Genomic DNA, 17,455 nt, shown 5'->3' with positions numbered 1-17,455 from the left:
AAAAAAGGTAATTTAAAAATTAGGAAGTAGAGCACTGAAAAATTCTACAGCAATAAACATCCTAGGCCAGCTGGAAGTGCCTTGTTTTTATTGTAATTTTACTGTTGTCAAAAGCCAAAACAACAAACAAACAAACAAAATCAACAACAATTAAAAAAAAATCAGAAAAATAGAAATCAGCAGCAAACTCTAGGAAACCTTCCTCATTTTGCAGATAGATTAAATTAGAGAAAACCTTTCCTGTTTCCAGCTTACTTTAAATTAGGAATGTATAGAATTTCATAACAATAGAGTTAGGAAAAATCCTATATGCCAGTTAAACTCATTCTTTTCAGGGAAATTATACCATTCTTTAAATCGTTCATCTACTAAATTGTGTACAGAAGACTTCCTTTTCACATTGAAAGGTGTAGACGTTCTGAAGTAGCTAATATGTGGAGTGAAGGTCTGTGCTTGATTGCTGCCCTTTTAAAGGGAAGGCTAAGTGAAAAAGCTGTCAAATTTAAGTGATTTAAATGTTTTAAAGTAACTTGGATCTGCTCCTGGCAGCATAGTTGCATTTGGAAGTTCTGTTTGAGGCTAGCTCTCACTTGGTCCCGTGGGCTAAATGTTCATTATTATTTGGACCATTTTAGGTGTGTGCCTCTGGTTCAGCTATAGACAAATGGGATTTCATTGGTGTGATCGAAGGCAGTTCTGCATCGCAAAAAAAACTCCAATAAATGGGGAGAGTCAGGAGACAGAAGTCATTGTACCTTCAAGGGTACAATCCTGATCTGAATGGAAACACGGGGGTAGTTTCAGGCTTTTGCTCAAAGTTCACCTCTACTCAGTGTGAAGATTGCAAATAGGATAATATTTTTCCTACAAAAGGCAATTTCAGTAGTGCCTTAAGGAAATATTCCTTTCTTCTCAGTGCTACAAGGTGTGCTGTTAACTTCTTTCACCAGTACGCTGTGTATATGCAAAAGCAATTATTGTGATCAACACTGGAAAGAAGAAGGGCCCAAAATGTACTAACATTTACCAAAGGGCTCTTTGTGGTAGGGCTGCCCTTTATTATATGTTTTCAGAAACATTGTAATCAAGCTCTTCTATAATGATGTGTTCTGTAATAAAGCAGAAATATTCTCTCATTATAGTCGGGGTGGGGGCTCAGCAAACAACATATGCCTTTCCTCAGCGCTATGAGCTGCTGGAGGAGCCTTCAGGCCCACGGCTCACAGGAGTGCCATTAAAACAACTGAGCTCACATCTTGTAATGGGACTGTTTGTGTATTTTTACAGAGCAGCAATGTATTGAATAATAGCCTTAATGAGGAGGATAATTTTCTTCCTAAGCAACAATCACAAAACAATTTGTCACGAACTAAAAGCCTAACACAATTTCACAAATTTATTGCTAAATCACTTTAATGATTATTTCAGAGTGGGCAGTCAAAAACGAAGAGCAGCACAAGAAGTAGTTTCAAAAGAGCGAAAGAAAACAAAATTTTCATGCTGGATATGGTTTATGTATTCATTTCAGCCAGGTGAAGTGAATGGAAGGCATCAAGTTCATGAGGAAATGAAGTTTTGAGGTTGCTGCTAAACTTACTAAATTCTTACTAAACTACCATGTCACAGCATAAGAGTAAACTTCAGCATTGGGTGCCACACAGGTTCCATGACCCAGCATAGTAGGAGGTGAAAAAAATGGTCTTGGGTAGAACCAAGGCCAGCTCCATTTAAGGCTTTATCTGAAGGCTTTTAAAAGCTGGCAAGCCCTGGCACAAAAGAGAAGCCAGTGTAAGGTGTGTCAGGTAGGTGTTTTGTTCATGATAGTTCAGAACTACTCCAGGCCAACTGCCAATGGCCAGTCTCCTCTGTTAACCCTACAAAATTATAATTTCTGTTCCCTGAAGTCTGACACACATCCATGCAATCTGAACAAAGATACGGGACAGGCAAGTAATTCTCCACCAATATTTCTGTTTTCCTGGGTCTGAGCAAGAATAGCAATGCCAGTGATAAGGCACTGTGAATTCTCGCAGTTAAGTGTTTCTTAGGTAATTAAGGACATTAGGCAGGATCTCTGACACAATACATATTCTCCAACAGAGGCTGAGAACATCTGTTGATTCCCAATTTGTTCTGCAGGCAATTTTGTTTCTCTTATCTGTGTTATCGAAAAGACAAATGGGCTGAGTCTCCTGTGTGTAGCACCTCTGAAGTCAGTCAGATTAAGCCAGCATCAGATCAGAATCAGATCCATTTTTTTTTCCTGTCAAACTGTCGCCCACTCACCCTGCATTTGGAATTAACTGGGGAAATTACCAGCCTGGGACATGCTGACTTGTTTGACTATGAACCAGGCTTAGCAACATGGGTAGACAAAGAGTACAAATTAACCAGCAGGAGTCTTTTAATGATCCAAACCAAAACAAATAAAACAGAAGGAGGTATGAAATACCATAGGATATTTACAGTCTCATTAACAGAGTTAGTGAGATGTGAGCTAACAAGTGCCATTTCTTTTTCTGGACAGAACAGAACGATTACTGTTTTTAAAACCTGTATAGCAGTATATGTAAGCAAAAGGAAAAAGGACTTTCCTGTAATATCTGTTATGCTTCCAATGTCATGTACAAATTTAGAAGCAGAATTGATGAAGGAGACTTTAGTAGTTTTATGTGGTGGAAGTTCTACAGCCACAAGCTAAAAGGGAGTAAAGAGCCAAGCTTAGTCTAAGGTTTCCTGGTGGGCTGATGGCATCCTAGAATTTACAAGAAATTCTCAAGTTAAGGAGCTTATTCATACCTTAGCCCTAGAATACATACCTAAGTAAAATGAAGACCTGCATTTGCAGTTTAATTCAACTATTACGGAGTCTCATAAATTACAAAGATGTTATTAATTTTAAAAGGTTTAACTTTTGATTTCTTTATATCTGGTGTACATTGCTCCAGAGGACAGATTTAATTCTAACTGAATCCATTGACAAAAACTTGCATTGAAAAATCCTTAATTCCAAAGTTTTTGCAGAAAGAAAATTCCTGGTGAAGTTGATGGGAGTTTTGTTAGCTGCCCTTTATAATTGAATTAACTTCACTGAAAGATGTATCTGATAATTTCCTTCAGTGTGATTACCCGTTATATTAAAAATGGCATATTTTATCAGATCATATACATATCACTGTCAGTTTATGACTAAAATCCTTACTAGCAGAATTCTAAATCTATGTAAGGAAAACCCAAACAAAAACCTCTGTGCAGTTGTCTGTGCTACTTGGATTTATCCTGATTAACAAATTTGTTATCCTACTTGCAGGATACTTTATGAAAGGTAAGTAAGTGCCACAGAGATTTATGACCCAATTGTAAAGTAATTCTCTTATTTGTATTGAGAATTACACGCACATTTACAATAATACACATTTTTTGACAAATAAGAAGGCATGTACTTGTCTTCATCAGTAGTGACATTTGTCTGGTATTGCTCACCTGTTGATTTCAGGGATCTGTACGAGGGAAGTCATTGTCTCCAGTCTTATTTTACAGAGGATAAAAGAGATTAGCCCAAGGTGTGCAGTTGGAGGGAGTAATGAGTATAGGTCTCCTAAGTCCTAGTTTGAATTTCTTGCCCAAGTGTCCACAGTTGGGTATGTGAAATGAGTTTATCGTGTTCACAGGTTGGATCTGTGATTCTGTTTTCTTTGAAATTATTTTCTGTTGCTGCACAGAAGTTGCAGGTCATTTTAACTACAAGGATTTCCATCTTCCTTCTAAAAAGTCAGGTTTCTTGATTGTTTGTTTTTATTTGTGCCTCTGAATTAATAGTAACGGAGGTATTTGAAAGAGCAACAAATTGGACCATTAATTTTGGTTTTATAAGTAGCCATAGTTTAAAATCCTTATAAATCCTTCTTGGATTTACATATACTTAGGGAGGCTTAGCATTAAGATTCTGGATGTGCATGCAAGGGCAGAATTTGATTGAGATTGCGAATAGAGAGCAAGCATAGATGAAAGATACACTGGAAAATGAGCTGACGTGCACGGCTGTAACCAGCTTTCAGAGATCTCATCATCTGCTGTATTCAAAGAAATGTGAGCCTGGGATAGTGATGAAAAAAATAAACTGGTTCTCTCCTTTCTTTGTCCTGCAGATGGAAAAATGAACAAAGTTAAATGGATTTTGACGTGGCCATTGATATTCTTGCTTTTTTGCACCATTCCAAACTGCAGCAAACCGCGCTGGGAGAGTTGGTTTATGTTCACATTTGTCTTATCCACTCTCTGGATTGCCTTGTTCTCCTACTTCATGGTGTGGATGGTAAGCACGTGTGGCAAGGCATACTGTGCTGAGTGAAATGTGCATCACAAAACAGATTGTAGATCTATTGTATATTTGTTAAAGACATATAGTCATAGTGTAGTCTCTTCAGTTTACACTCTTTATTATTATAATATTAGTTTTATTCTACTCTTTTCTGCACAAATGTTTGGGCCTTTCCTATATAGGGCCCAACATGGTGCATGAAGGTGCCAGCTCAATTTTCAAAACAATGTGGGCATCCGCATCCTACTAATGAAGGGGAATCTAAATGGCAGCATTCAGTTCACAGTAGACTTCCTGAGACACCTTCAGAAATTTGGCTGTAGGCTCTGGTATTGAAACATGCTGAAAAGGCAGATGGATGGAAAAAATTGAAGTGCTGTAAAACACCTCAAGTAGAGTGGAATAACGCAAGAAAGTTTTTCTTAGTGAAGAGTATTATGCTTGCGTGTACGCTTCCATTTGCCCTAGATCTGTGAGAAGTTGTATATCAGATGTAGATCTGTAAATTGTGACCAAGGAGCACACTTACTTGGAGATTTGAATAGCTTCCTTTTTTTTCTTTCTTTTCCTCTTTCACATTCTTAAGTTTACATTTGCAGTCAGAGAAGAGACATGACTAAGAAAGCTTCTCAAAGTAGTTTCTGTGATGGAAACAAAAATGACCGTAATTTTGAAGTACAGAAAATTACCTTTTTCTATTCCAAAAGATGCAAACCCAAGAAGTTGCATATACCTATCACTAGAAGATAGGTAGGATGTGCTGCCAAAGAATTCATATGCTCATTTTTCCTTTTAAAGGAAAATATAGTGAAGAAACAGCCAGCTTGCTTCGTGCTGAGACTATGCATACATGTATGTCTTATATATATATATACTCATAGCCATATATATATATATATATATATATATATATATATATATATATATATACTCTTATAGGCATATATACGTAAGACTTTTTGTTCATGAGCTCCTTACCTGCAAAATATTTTTGGACAGAAAACATCTCTGCCTTCTCCAAACGTGTCAGACATTTGCAGACTACTTTACATTTATGCTTCCTCTCACAGAAGATTCCGTGTTTTCTATATATGTGATGCACAATGTTTTGCATTATAAAGTAATCCCCCACTCTCTTAATGCTGAGAAATCCATATGCCAGCCACTCATTCCGCCTGGTATAATGGTGCCAAAGCCACACATTCATTTCGTACCATATGTCCTTTGTCAGACCATGCTCTGTACCTTGGTTCCATTTGCAGAAGTCCCTTTCACAAACAAGAGACATACACACCAAGGCTCCTACACCTCTTATTTTAAGACACACACAGACCTTAATAATCTGTTACCACTTGCAACAGAATGATGCCTACTCTTCTGAGCCACAGCTTGCCCCTGATAATGTGAATGTTTGTTCATGGGTTCCTAAAGAATACCTTTTCCTTGGCAAAGGGTCCAGTCTTCCTCATGTAAGAGACTGGCAAACTACTTCAAGAAAACAACACAGAGACTTAAAGGCTTTCACCCTTAGCAGTCTGTGCAAGGAAGCAGCTGCCTGTTCCTGCTTCAGTCCTCTCGCTATCACAAGGCTATTTCCTTTGCATGCTTGGCTGCCTGTTCAGCCTTTTTTCCTGACTCTTTTTCAGTCTTCTTTGGATGTTCCAGCTAAATACTATTCCCTGTTCTCTCCCAGGAGTTCTGCTACAAGTTTCAGCCCTCCCCTAAGCACTTATAAAGCTGCATCTGGATTCTCAGGGGATAGTGTAGCCAGACACGCTCACTTTGGGATTACATCAGGAGTCATTCAAGAAAGTGTTTCCTTCTTCATGTGTTGGAATATAATAAGTTCTTCATATTTCTGGCCCTATATCACAATATAAATTGACTCCAGTCCTCACGAGAAAAGAACCAATACGTATCTTGCCATTTTGGGAATAAAGTAAAAACAAAACCATGTCTGTGCTTTTCCTTAAAAAATCAGTATGTCCTATTCAAATTACAGAAAATGGTGCTTATTTTTTGCTCATGAAATGTTGAAGAGTATGACCGAAGTACTTTTCCTTTTTACAAGGTTGATTTTAGGCTGGTTATTCCACAGTTACTTCATTTGCAGAAATGGATTTGAGTCTAATTCTGCTAGGGTCCACATCAGAAATCAAAGTTAAGGGTCTGCCACAACTGTATTGGATTGAGGAGACTTTCCAAATATGAGAGGTTAACCTACTTTCCTCACTGTTCAGGTGACCGTGATTGGATACACGCTCGGGATACCAGATGTGATCATGGGCATTACTTTCCTAGCTGCAGGAACAAGTGTCCCAGACTGCATGGCCAGCCTAATAGTAGCAAGACAAGGTAGTGTGCCTGCGGGAGCATTCCTGCAATGTTACATACTTGCTCTATTATTTGCTACCTCCATACAAACAAATCCTCAATGCAATTTTATTCTTATTTAGTTTATTATTTATTCTCACTGTTTCAGGGCCCAGATTAAAAAAAAATTGCTTTGTTAAGTATGGTGAACTAAGAAGTCATCCCTGTACTGTTATCTTTTGCTTATTGAGACTGGGCATGGCCTAGCATTCTTGAAGGTCACTCAAAACTCAGATATCCTATGCATGGTATGTATCAGTCTGGGTAAAAAGATACAAGCCAGACAAAACTGGCATATCAGCTATTAAAAAAAAAAAAACTGCATAGAAGAATATGTGCTAACGAGCACTAGCCCATGTAAAACTTGTACTGATTTTTAGAAGACCTCCTCTACCCAGGGAAGTGAAGTGGTTAAGATGATCAGCTCCTAATTGTATTCTTTTCCACCATTTGTATCTCCATAGTCTGTTTTTTCCCAGATAATGAGATCTCCAGAACACATCGCTGGGCAAATAACAAGAGTTCTGAAGTGATAAATTAAGTACCCCAAGGTCCCATATTTGTAGTTTGAGATAGAAATAATGCTCTTAAATGCCACTTAATTAAAAAGAATGATCTATTTAAAATATTTCATTCTTGAGTTTCTATTACCTGTTTTGTGCAGGAAAATCTCACAAAAGCAGAACAAAAGTATTCAGGATTCTTATGGAACAACCTTTCTACTAAATTAGCTTTCCATATGTAGTATTAAATGAACAGCTTTTTGAAAGAACAGAAGGAAAACATTACATTTTTTAATTAACAGAGTGCTGCTTTAAATCAGTTCTTTAGTATTAGGCAAAAGTACTGAAAGAATTATTTCCTCTGAAAGTGAAGCTAAGCAGTAGCTTGGGAAAAAGCAACCCCTCTTGTTCAAGGACAGTGTTTTTGCACTACTTGGAATCCAGGAAGATGGTTACAAGACAGATCGTAGACAAATATCTAAAGAGTGGAGAGGGACACTGCCATAATACGGATTGAAAGCACAACCTTTCTATGAGCATCTCCCTTCAAGCAGAGACTGTACTTGTGATCCGGCAGTGTCTGTCTGTGCTCTCTGTACTCTAAGTATTTGTAGGATGTGTCCCATTTATGTCAGAGTTCCTCTTCTTTCCTGGTGTGTGTTTTGCAGAAAGGAGTTAATAGTTAAGCCAGTGCCTTGGGGAAATTAGACAGAGAAGAGTTCTTCTGCCTTCCTCACGTTTATTGATACTGGTGCAGTATGAAATGGCAGCCAGTGATAGGCATTAGGACTGGATTATGAGTAATGCCTAGGGACTTCATCACCATTCACTCTTTTTTTATTTTTATTGATTGTTCCCACTTGATTGTTCCTAAAGTAGAGTCGATGCTGATTAAACCCATACCCCACAGAAGGGCTTAATATCTTTGACTCCCATCTGGTTGAGTTCTTTTCTGGACCAATTTTCATCATTTATGTGAGCTGCGTGTCCACAGACTAAATCCAGTAGACAATCTCCAGTTTCCCTGTGGCTGCAGCCTGTCTAGAACACAACAGCATCAGCTTCATTTTTGAACTGGCATTGAACACACAGGCTGAATGGATACCATGCACTCAGTAAAGCTTGCCAAGCCACAAAGAAGATGCAGTTGGAGCAAGCAGTTATGGAAATGATCTCCCTACCTCACTCTGGCCAGTCCAAGAGGGCTTGGATCAATGCCAATCATTCCCCTTTAATTTCCTCTAGAAAACGAAATATTGATCCTATCCTTTGTTTTTACCTGAAGGTTGTTTTTCCTTTGCAGGCCTTGGTGACATGGCAGTATCCAACACAATAGGAAGCAACGTCTTTGACATTCTGGTGGGCCTTGGTGTTCCATGGGGTTTGCAGACCATGGCGATTGATTGTGGATCAACTGTATGTATCCTGGACATTTTTGTAATGTGTTCTTTTTCTCCATTAAAAAACAAACAAACAACCATATCCTTAAAAGAAAGCATGTAAATTACCAACTAATGAAAGAGCAAATGCTGAGCATGTATTGGTTTCTGAATAAGGTGCTATTTCTTTGCCAAGGAACCAGAAGTTACATAAACAATTTTCCTTCCACAAGCTGTAATTAATTCACAGTTTGCCAACTTGAGTACATTATATTCTATAGCAAAAAACAGGGCCATGTATATCTGTTCATGGCACAGTCATTTTCTCACTGCAGTCTCAAGCACATCTGCCTTCCTGTACCTTAGTATTCTTGTAAGGCAAGAATAACGACATACCTCCATCATGAGGATCTCTTAACAGAAAATCCATTAAAAATGCTGATTTTATTTACTCATTTATTTATTTCTATGGAGGAGGGATTTCTTACACGTTTATTTTAAATCCCAAACCTTCCCATTCTCCATTATGATAAATCTGTCACAGGTTTGTATAGTTTCAAATGTGTAAGTCAGTCACTATTCAAGGCAGAAGGTGGACTACCATAAATCAATAAATTGATTTCTGATCTCTAAAACACAATTACTGTATTCTGAATGTTTTTAATTATTTTTTTTTTGTCTAATTCCCACAGGTTAAGATAAACAGTAAAGGACTGGTCTATTCAGTTGCACTTTTGCTAGGATCAGTGGCGCTGACTGTAAGTATACGTGTTTCCAAATGTTACTCTTCAGAGTATTCTGATTGCAAAATAATCATTAACTATTTACTTTACATAATCTGGAAGGAAAATTTTAAAGTACTTATTATCCCCAAAGTATCCATTTTTATGTGCCATTCTTATAACAGTACCATGAGTAGAAGAGCTTCCATTGTCCTCTGTGAGGACTGAAATCTGACATTTGGGGCAGAAGAGATGACAGATGTATGTAGGTTCCCATTGATTTCAGTGCCAGTGTTGAAATTATGTGATCCAATAATACTCCTTTGCTCCTGTGTCCAGCTGCATACCCCAGGCCTGCCTACTTTATGCTATGGCAAGTCCCAGGTGTGTTTCATCCCTCTTTTTATCCCTCCATCTCTGATTTTCAAACCAGCCTAGACTAATGAAGTGTTGTAGCCAAAACCCGTCATGAAGACGTGTCTGTGAGGACTGTGAACTTCAGAACTCTGAATAGGCATGCTAAATGTCACTCAGTTACCCTTAGAACACAAGACTTGTTAAGGTGAAACAATAGTTCTGTTTCAAAAGTCAATTTTGCTGGTACTTAGGGTTCTCTGATCCTGCTGACTCCCAGGGAGGCATCTGTGGAAAGAATCAAATCCCAAAGGTATAAAAATACCCATTTATATTAACATCTTACACTGGCTGCCTGTGGAGGCTCTTGCAGAGGAGGGGATCATCACGGGAGTTTCTACACTGTTGCATGGCTAGGTCTTAGAAAACTCCACATCACCTGTGCACGACTTAAGTGGTGGAATGACTGTTCACTTTGCCACTAACTTCCTAGTGCATCTAATAACGTAAGTGGTGGGAGCCTGTTCTTTTCTTTTCCTATCTCCAGTTCCATCATACTGCACGGCGCCTGTGAAACAACAAAAATGTTTTTTAGACACTTGTATATGACGTTGCTGCATGCTTACTGGTAACCAGCACTTTGGAAAATATGGGAGGATTATGCAGATGTGTTCCTGTGCTAGCTGCTCAGGGTTTTCTGAAAAGACTCTTTTCAGCCATATCATTTGAGTTCAAAGCATCTATTGTTGTCTCATTTGTTCTGCTGGATACCCTGATTCCCCCAGATCCTCCCACAGAAAAACTCTTTGGAGAGTAATTGTTCAGAAGCACTCAACACCACAGAAAATAGGAGCCTTCATGCGGATTTCATTGCTTTGCTGCTTGTAACTTGTAACTCCCCTTAGTTCTGGAGCTGAGTAAAATATCAAAGAAAGCAGCTCTTCTGAAGCTGTTGAAAGAATGAACATTAGGTGCTGGTGATCTACTGTAGGATCTGTAGGGGAGCACTTCGGGGAGAGGCATATTCAGGGCATTTCTTTAGATCATAGCCAGTCAATGCTGCCTGACTAGAATGTGTCCCACATACTGAAAATGCTCCACATACTGAAACTGAGCACCTAGGGTCCTGTTTCTCTGCTCCATGAAGAACTTCTGAAGTGACCTTAAAGCAGGTTAATTTAATGTTTTGTAAAGGAATCTTCAGACAAAAGAAAGGCCAGAGTTTGAGTCATTGGACTGTGTTTTTATATTCTTTTTCTTGATCAGGAAAACATATGTTGCCTTTTTATTCTGTAAAATACCAAGAATATATTTTTATCTTAGTTCAGAATCTCTAATTCAAAAGGCTCTCATTTTTAGCTTATAATTGTCTCCAAAAGTCTCCTTTGTGGCTTAATTAACTAACACTTTGTTTGCTTGCAGGTGTTTGGAATCCATGTAAATAAGTGGAAACTTGACAGGAAATTAGGCATCTACGTGTTGTTTCTTTATGCTGTTTTCCTGTGTTTCTCTATATTGATAGAGTTCAATGTCTTCACCTTTGTCAACCTCCCTATGTGCCGAGAAGAACTTTAAACTACAATAAGGAGAGAGACTGCAATTCTTCTGATTACATGTGCTGTAAATGACAGGAGACATTTCACATTTCTACCTTCTTTCCATCAGTAATTTGAGTGTCATTCCTGCTTCTTCAGCTACCAAGCACTTTTACCTGTGTGGAAGGAAAGCATACCTTTCTTGTAACGTGCTAGCTCAAGGCAACCAAAGCATTTTCCTTCTCTTTGGATATTGCTGCTCAGTCATAAAGCTGTGTGGATCTTACGCAGAACTCTCGAATGTCCCCATGTATGGGACTTTCTGTTGTGATTTTCATTCTCCTGTTGCAGACAATCAAACACCACCTCCAAGGTTAACAAGAAGACTGGAGAAAAATCTTTATAGTTCTTTAGCTTTTGACACTTACTTTCCGTGGAAGGAAAAGAGGCAAGCTCGAAACTTTTCTTGGCTTAGTCAAAATGTCTCAACTACAGGACCAGAAAGTCCAAGGCACATATCATGGCATGCACTGTTGAGGACATCATTTCCCCTTTCAAGTGCTCTGCTTATAGAGGAACTGCAAGGACAGTTTTGATGGCAGTGTTGCATATTTATCATTCTTTTCAATGAAGATGAACAATGCAGCAGAGAAAGAAGAGGAAATGGTTGTATGTTGTATCACTTCTGATGATGCACACTAAAAGTTTGACTATCTGCATATCGAAGAAGAGAATTACATGCAGAAATTTATACTTGAAAAATAATGTTTTACCATTAATAAGGAATGCTGTATATATTAGTATAAACTAACATTTGTGGAATATTACATCATGAGAAATATTTTGCATTGGCCCTCGTATGCCCATTTTGTAAATTTAGAAGAATCTAAACAAATAAAATACAACTGGGTGCTCAGTAACTAACAGTTATTGTTATCAGCTGAGAAAAGTATCTGAACATAATCCAGGCTTTCTGACAACAAAACCCACCCTGGTTATGATTTGATTTGTTTGATGGGGGAAAGAAGCTTATTTCATCAGTCAAGAAGCTGGTGTATTCTCTACTCTATTTATTCCCAGAAGCTTAATGAAGGTGGGTGTCTGACACTGAGCAGTGCAGATAAGAAACAGGTAGACAAAAGCAAATCTGTCAAGAGAATGTGGTCTTTGATTTGGTTGTATGCAAGTTTTGAGGCATGATATACTTCTTCTTAACCCCCAGTAGAAGCCAGGTTTTGATATCCTATCCACCAGCATAAATCTGATATAGGGAACTACTCTGGATATAAATGACAGCAGGATCTGGCCCAGAGTATTAAAAATAATGGGTAACATTCCATATTGTAGTAATCATAAGACTGCAAATCACCAAAACAGTGTGCATATTTTGCATTGCTACTTCAAAATATTTTAAAGCTGTATACGAATGAAAGATCACAGAGTTTCTAAAGAAGCACATTTAACTTTATACATAGATTTTTTTTAATTTTTTAATGTTTATAAACCAAATCTGCCAACTAAAAGTTGATGCATTTTTAAATATATTAATATATTTTGCACTTAAGACTACATATAAAAATTCCCATTACTATGTCAATGAGAACATACTAAAGAACCTTAATAAATAAGCACTAAATCAAAAAAGTTCCTTATCTTGGCATATCTGACAAATAATTCCGTTCAACCAGCTCACACATAGGACACTGTTTACACCAGGCAATGTGTTTACAATTAAGGCTATTTAAAATTTATTTTGATACAAATCAAGGAGTGTATTCTGCTGTTAAACATTTTTTAGGAATTGAATCCTTTCAATGTAATGCTAAGGAAAAAATAGCAACGTCTTCATTATTTGCTGTACACTCCATGACAAACGTCAGTATTAGCACCCGTTTAGAGTTTTTCACTTTAATAAGGTAGTTAGGTAGTTAAACTACCAGTCCTAAAGATGGCAACAAATACAGCATTACTAAAATGCTTTATTGAATAGGCAAGCATGACAGTAAACACATTTGTCCTCAAGTATGCAGATGACCCTGTTTCCTGGCATTCAAGACATTTTTGCTGTGCTGTAGCAGCAAAGCTGAAGAGGTGGAATTCAGTCTGTGAGTTCGTGGTGGAATTCATCTTGGAGTCTTCTGTTGCAGAAAGTCTGTGAAGGAGCATCTCTCTTTACTCTTACTCTCTTCCCTCCTCTTTCAGGAGCACAGTTTGGTGCTGATACTCCTGTGATAGCTTAGATATGAGGCTGAAAGGAGCAGAGGTAGAGGCAGGGCTTGGAGAACTAGTTGCCTCCAAGTAAACATCTGCTGTTCTGTGCACAGTTCAGGCAGCTCAGGTGTATTTACACTACGGAAGAGTGGTTCCAAAGCCTATTGAATGCCGACTTATCAGCTGAGTTGATTCTAATGAGGACATCGACATTTACAGTTCCAGATCCAGCAAATTGTACTGTACTACATATTTCTGATTCAGGTAACTTTAAAAGACTAGGGACACCCATTTGTTCCCTAGCAGCTGATCCCCAGCTCAAATATGCATGAAATTGTGTTTGCTAATGCCGTGAATCATTGAGACATCATTTGGAATTATTTTGCCTAAATTGAATATCACCTGCTCCAAAAACTGTGAGTGTTCTGTTGTAGGAAGAGACGGTCTTGGAGGGTAATAGTGACCTTAAATCACATGGCTGGTCCTGGCATTTTATACTCCTATGTAAAACACAGACCAACTTCAGGACTATTTCTATGGATTGTAATGCTGCGTTTCCTGAGGCAGTCTCGTATGCATCTTGTGTTATGAGACAGGTGTCATGCCATGCTTGTCATGCTTGACATTAGTAGGATTCTCCTCTGACATAATGATGTGACCAGGGATATATTGCTTGCCAAAGAGATATTAGATGCTGTATCAGGGCCTTGATGACACATGATCGTATGAAGTAGTTAGAGTCTCTATATAGTCATTACCAGTATGCTAAAATGAATAAAGATGGTAACTATAGGCCGAACCATGCAGATAAACTAAATAGCCTGAGAAAGATCTGTTGGACAGGTTGTTGTATGTCAGATACCCACTTCAGAATGTGTCAGTAATTCAGGAGAATATTGCTGAGTAATAGCAGAATAGTGCCTTTCACACGTACAGAAAACAATTTGCTTGTGTGGTCAGGAAACCACTACAAATTTTGCCCTTTCCCAATCAAGATAAGGGGTGATTTGCACTTGGCTCTCTGAAGTTACTGCAACTCTACATTGCATCTGTTCAAGTTGTGTCTGCAAGATTTTGTAGCCATATTGTTTTACTGTCCACTGTAAAAGTTAGCTGGCTGAGTTTGGCATGTGTGCCACAGCGGTGTGTAAGTTAATATTCAGTTCAAGAGTGAAGAGAAAGCTGGTGGTTGTGAGAGGAAAGCTGTTACTGTGATCTGAAAATCGCCAGCGTACTAACACTGAAAAGTAATACAGAACAGAAAAAGATATCCTTTATCCAGCAAAGCTTAACTTCAGTAGGATTGATGCCATGCTTAAAGCTAAAAACATATCTAAGTGCCTTGCTGGATCGTTTCCTAAGATGACAGCTGAGCATGGTTTCTGGGGTTTCTATCACATCCAGATCTTTTCATATGTTACTGGTTTCGTAGTCTACAATTTTAATTTTTCCCTCAAGTTAAAAGCTTTGGCCGGAATCTATGGACCTCTGCTCTGCTGATACCACTTTATATTCCCACTCATGTAAATAAGAGGAGAACAGGTTCCTTGTCTCAAAGGTTTCAGAGCTGTCCTGGTGTACGAACAGGACCATAACTGAAGTACAGCTGGCCAAGCAGAGCTCCCAGCAGCTCTTTTCTGCTGCAGTTCCACTGGAGTAGTACAGTCCCACAGAGATGATCCATCAAGTTCAGCAGTGTCTGATCCCATACAGACCATAACACTCACACTGCATTATAAAGTTGCGTGATCAAAGTTCAGCTGCTGCTACTCTGAGTCCCACTGAAAATATTGCCCAAATTAAAATTTCAGGCTTGGGATCTACATGCCTAAATCTAATTCTAAGAAGCTACAGCTATGGTTTCTCAATGACTACTGATGATCTAAGGGCGGCTCTCTGGGCTTGAGTCCAGCCTAGCAGAACACCTGAAGTCTTCCCAGCAGGTACAGCAGAGTCAACATCCTTCTCCTGGCTCAGTCACTGGCGTGCCAATGTTATTTTACTTTATTTTGATATGTTTGCTGCAGCTGTGACTAATGCATAATTAGTTTCTGGTTTTACATTATATTTGTAAACATTCTGTCAACATGTAAACAAACGGAAAAGGTCTTTCCTACTCCGATACTTATACAGCAATTATAGAGAAGGCTCTATTCTTTGATTTCCTTTGTGACTGTGCTTTAATTACACACACTTGTTTTTATTATGTTTGCTCTAGTTGCACAAATCCCTCATGAGTTTGGGTGTCTTCCATTTTTGGATCTCTTGCAATTGTAATGTCATTTATTTGTGTACCGCTGTTAGATTTATTTATTTATTTTTTTTTTGGTAGAATGCTTTAAGCTGTATAAATACTGCCTGATTATTCATGCTAAGGAAAGATCAGACCTAATGTAATATAAAACAGACACTAAAGTAACACTGATAGCCAGGTGAAACCAAAGAATCTTGCAGATTGAAATGCAACACCTTTGGACATAATGTTCTGTCATTGCAAGTCTCAGATCCTTCAGTTACTTGTGTTTAAGCACTCAGAAGAAAAGCTCTGCAGTTCACCCACTTACTACACATTTGGCTTTATATTTCTTTGAATCTGAACTCTAGATTTTTCAGTCTGTTGGGTGGTAAGATTTATATGATGGTTACACGGGTAAATGACAGCATTTAGTCCCAGCAATTCTGTACCAAGCCCCTTATTTCCCCTTATTACTTTCTTGAACTATTTTGAAAACTGTATGCAAGTGATCAATGTTCTGCTGAAAAGAAGAATGTCGTTCAACTGATAGGTGCATTCCAGTTTCTGACCTGATATGCACAAGTTTAAAAACCTCTTTCGAATAACTTGAGAATGCATTTTCTTATATTTCCCTTGCGTGGTGTCCTCATATTTTCTCCACAGAGAAAGCTGTGAGATCCTCTACATCCCTGTCCCCAAATTTGAGATACATGTAGCTCCTTCTCCGTAGGCTGACCTGTATAATGATGGTGACAGTCTGTACATCCCACGTTCTACTTGCTACCATACTTCTGCCATACAGTACACTGTCTGAAAGAAATGAAAGAGCATAGGAACCTAATAACAGTTGAATATTTTCTTACGAGAATTACTGAATTTAATTCCATTTCTTTCTTACTTGCACAAAGAATGTATGTGATTGTTGCTGTCTTATCACTGAGATGATCTTGGTAAACTTGAAAGACAAATACAATGGTAGGTTTATAGCAACAGGGAAGTGTGACAAAATCTAAAGGTTATCAGAATATATCAAAACCAGACAGGTAAAGTCTCTGGAAAGCCTAATACCAACTGTGATGCTTCTTTTCAGCGGGTTTTGCAGCAAGATTATTGCCTTCACTCATATCCCAGTTGGGTATGCAAAGAACACTTGTAGGTCTGCTTCCCCAACAGCATCACTGTTCCAAATGGCTGAAACTGCAGCAAAGTTACGACCAAATTCTGGCCTTCTCGTTCTTGGAAGGGATGCCAGCACTCATTCACGTCCTGGTAGTTGGCACAAATTTTTATCAGTGGAACTGAGAGTAGAATTTGGCTCCCGCTATCTCCTCCATTGCAAGAAAGTATTTGAAATCATTTATGATCACGAAAATAACTTCTGAACCTTTTAAACTTCCCTGTGTTTCATACTTGCAGGCATTTGCAGTGCACCCTTAGGAGGTTCAGTACCTCTTAAAATATTATTACAACTTTCTAGAACTGCTTATTTGAAAACAGAAAGGGATGAGTTTGTAAACTGTAAATAACACAAATCTATTTATCATGTTATTTATTTTTTCAATGACTGTGACCTTATGCACTGTGAATGCTCTGTGATATGGGGTCCTTTGTACAGATAAATATGTCATGAAATCCAAATGGATTTAATGTGATAATTTGTTACAAAATGTTGGCATGATAATTGATTATTTTTGTTGTGAAAATTTTAAAAAAATAGTTAACTAAACATTTATAAAAAATTCTAGCAGTCAGTATTGTAATGCACTATATTATCAACATATGTACACTATCAATAAATTATATAAGAACAACTTGAGTGTT

General features: G+C 38.1%; 1 protein-coding gene across 3 annotated transcripts in view; it reads left to right on the top strand.

Annotated features, from left to right (window-relative positions):
• SLC24A4 (solute carrier family 24 member 4) overlaps positions 1-17,445 on the top strand; it is a 94,669-nt gene extending 77,224 nt beyond the window's left edge. For 2 of the 3 annotated variants that reach the window (XM_027459271.3, XM_027459269.3), the window contains exons 13-17: positions 4,149-4,315; positions 6,562-6,676; positions 8,501-8,613; positions 9,269-9,334; positions 11,075-17,445. In XM_027459271.3, coding sequence (XP_027315072.3) covers positions 4,149-4,315; positions 6,562-6,676; positions 8,501-8,613; positions 9,269-9,334; positions 11,075-11,227 — 614 coding nt within the window. In that variant the 3' untranslated portion in view covers positions 11,228-17,445. Of the gene's footprint in view, positions 1-4,148; positions 4,316-6,561; positions 6,677-8,500; positions 8,614-9,268; positions 9,335-9,906; positions 9,966-11,074 lie in introns of all 3 variants that reach the window. The other variant, XM_038180274.2, reaches the window with a different exon arrangement.
• Positions 17,446-17,455: the final 10 nt, after the last annotated feature.

This window comes from Anas platyrhynchos, chromosome 5 (genome assembly GCF_047663525.1).
Source record: "Anas platyrhynchos isolate ZD024472 breed Pekin duck chromosome 5, IASCAAS_PekinDuck_T2T, whole genome shotgun sequence".
Taxonomy (NCBI): domain Eukaryota; kingdom Metazoa; phylum Chordata; class Aves; order Anseriformes; family Anatidae; genus Anas; species Anas platyrhynchos.
This window is presented reverse-complemented; position numbering and strand designations above follow the sequence as displayed.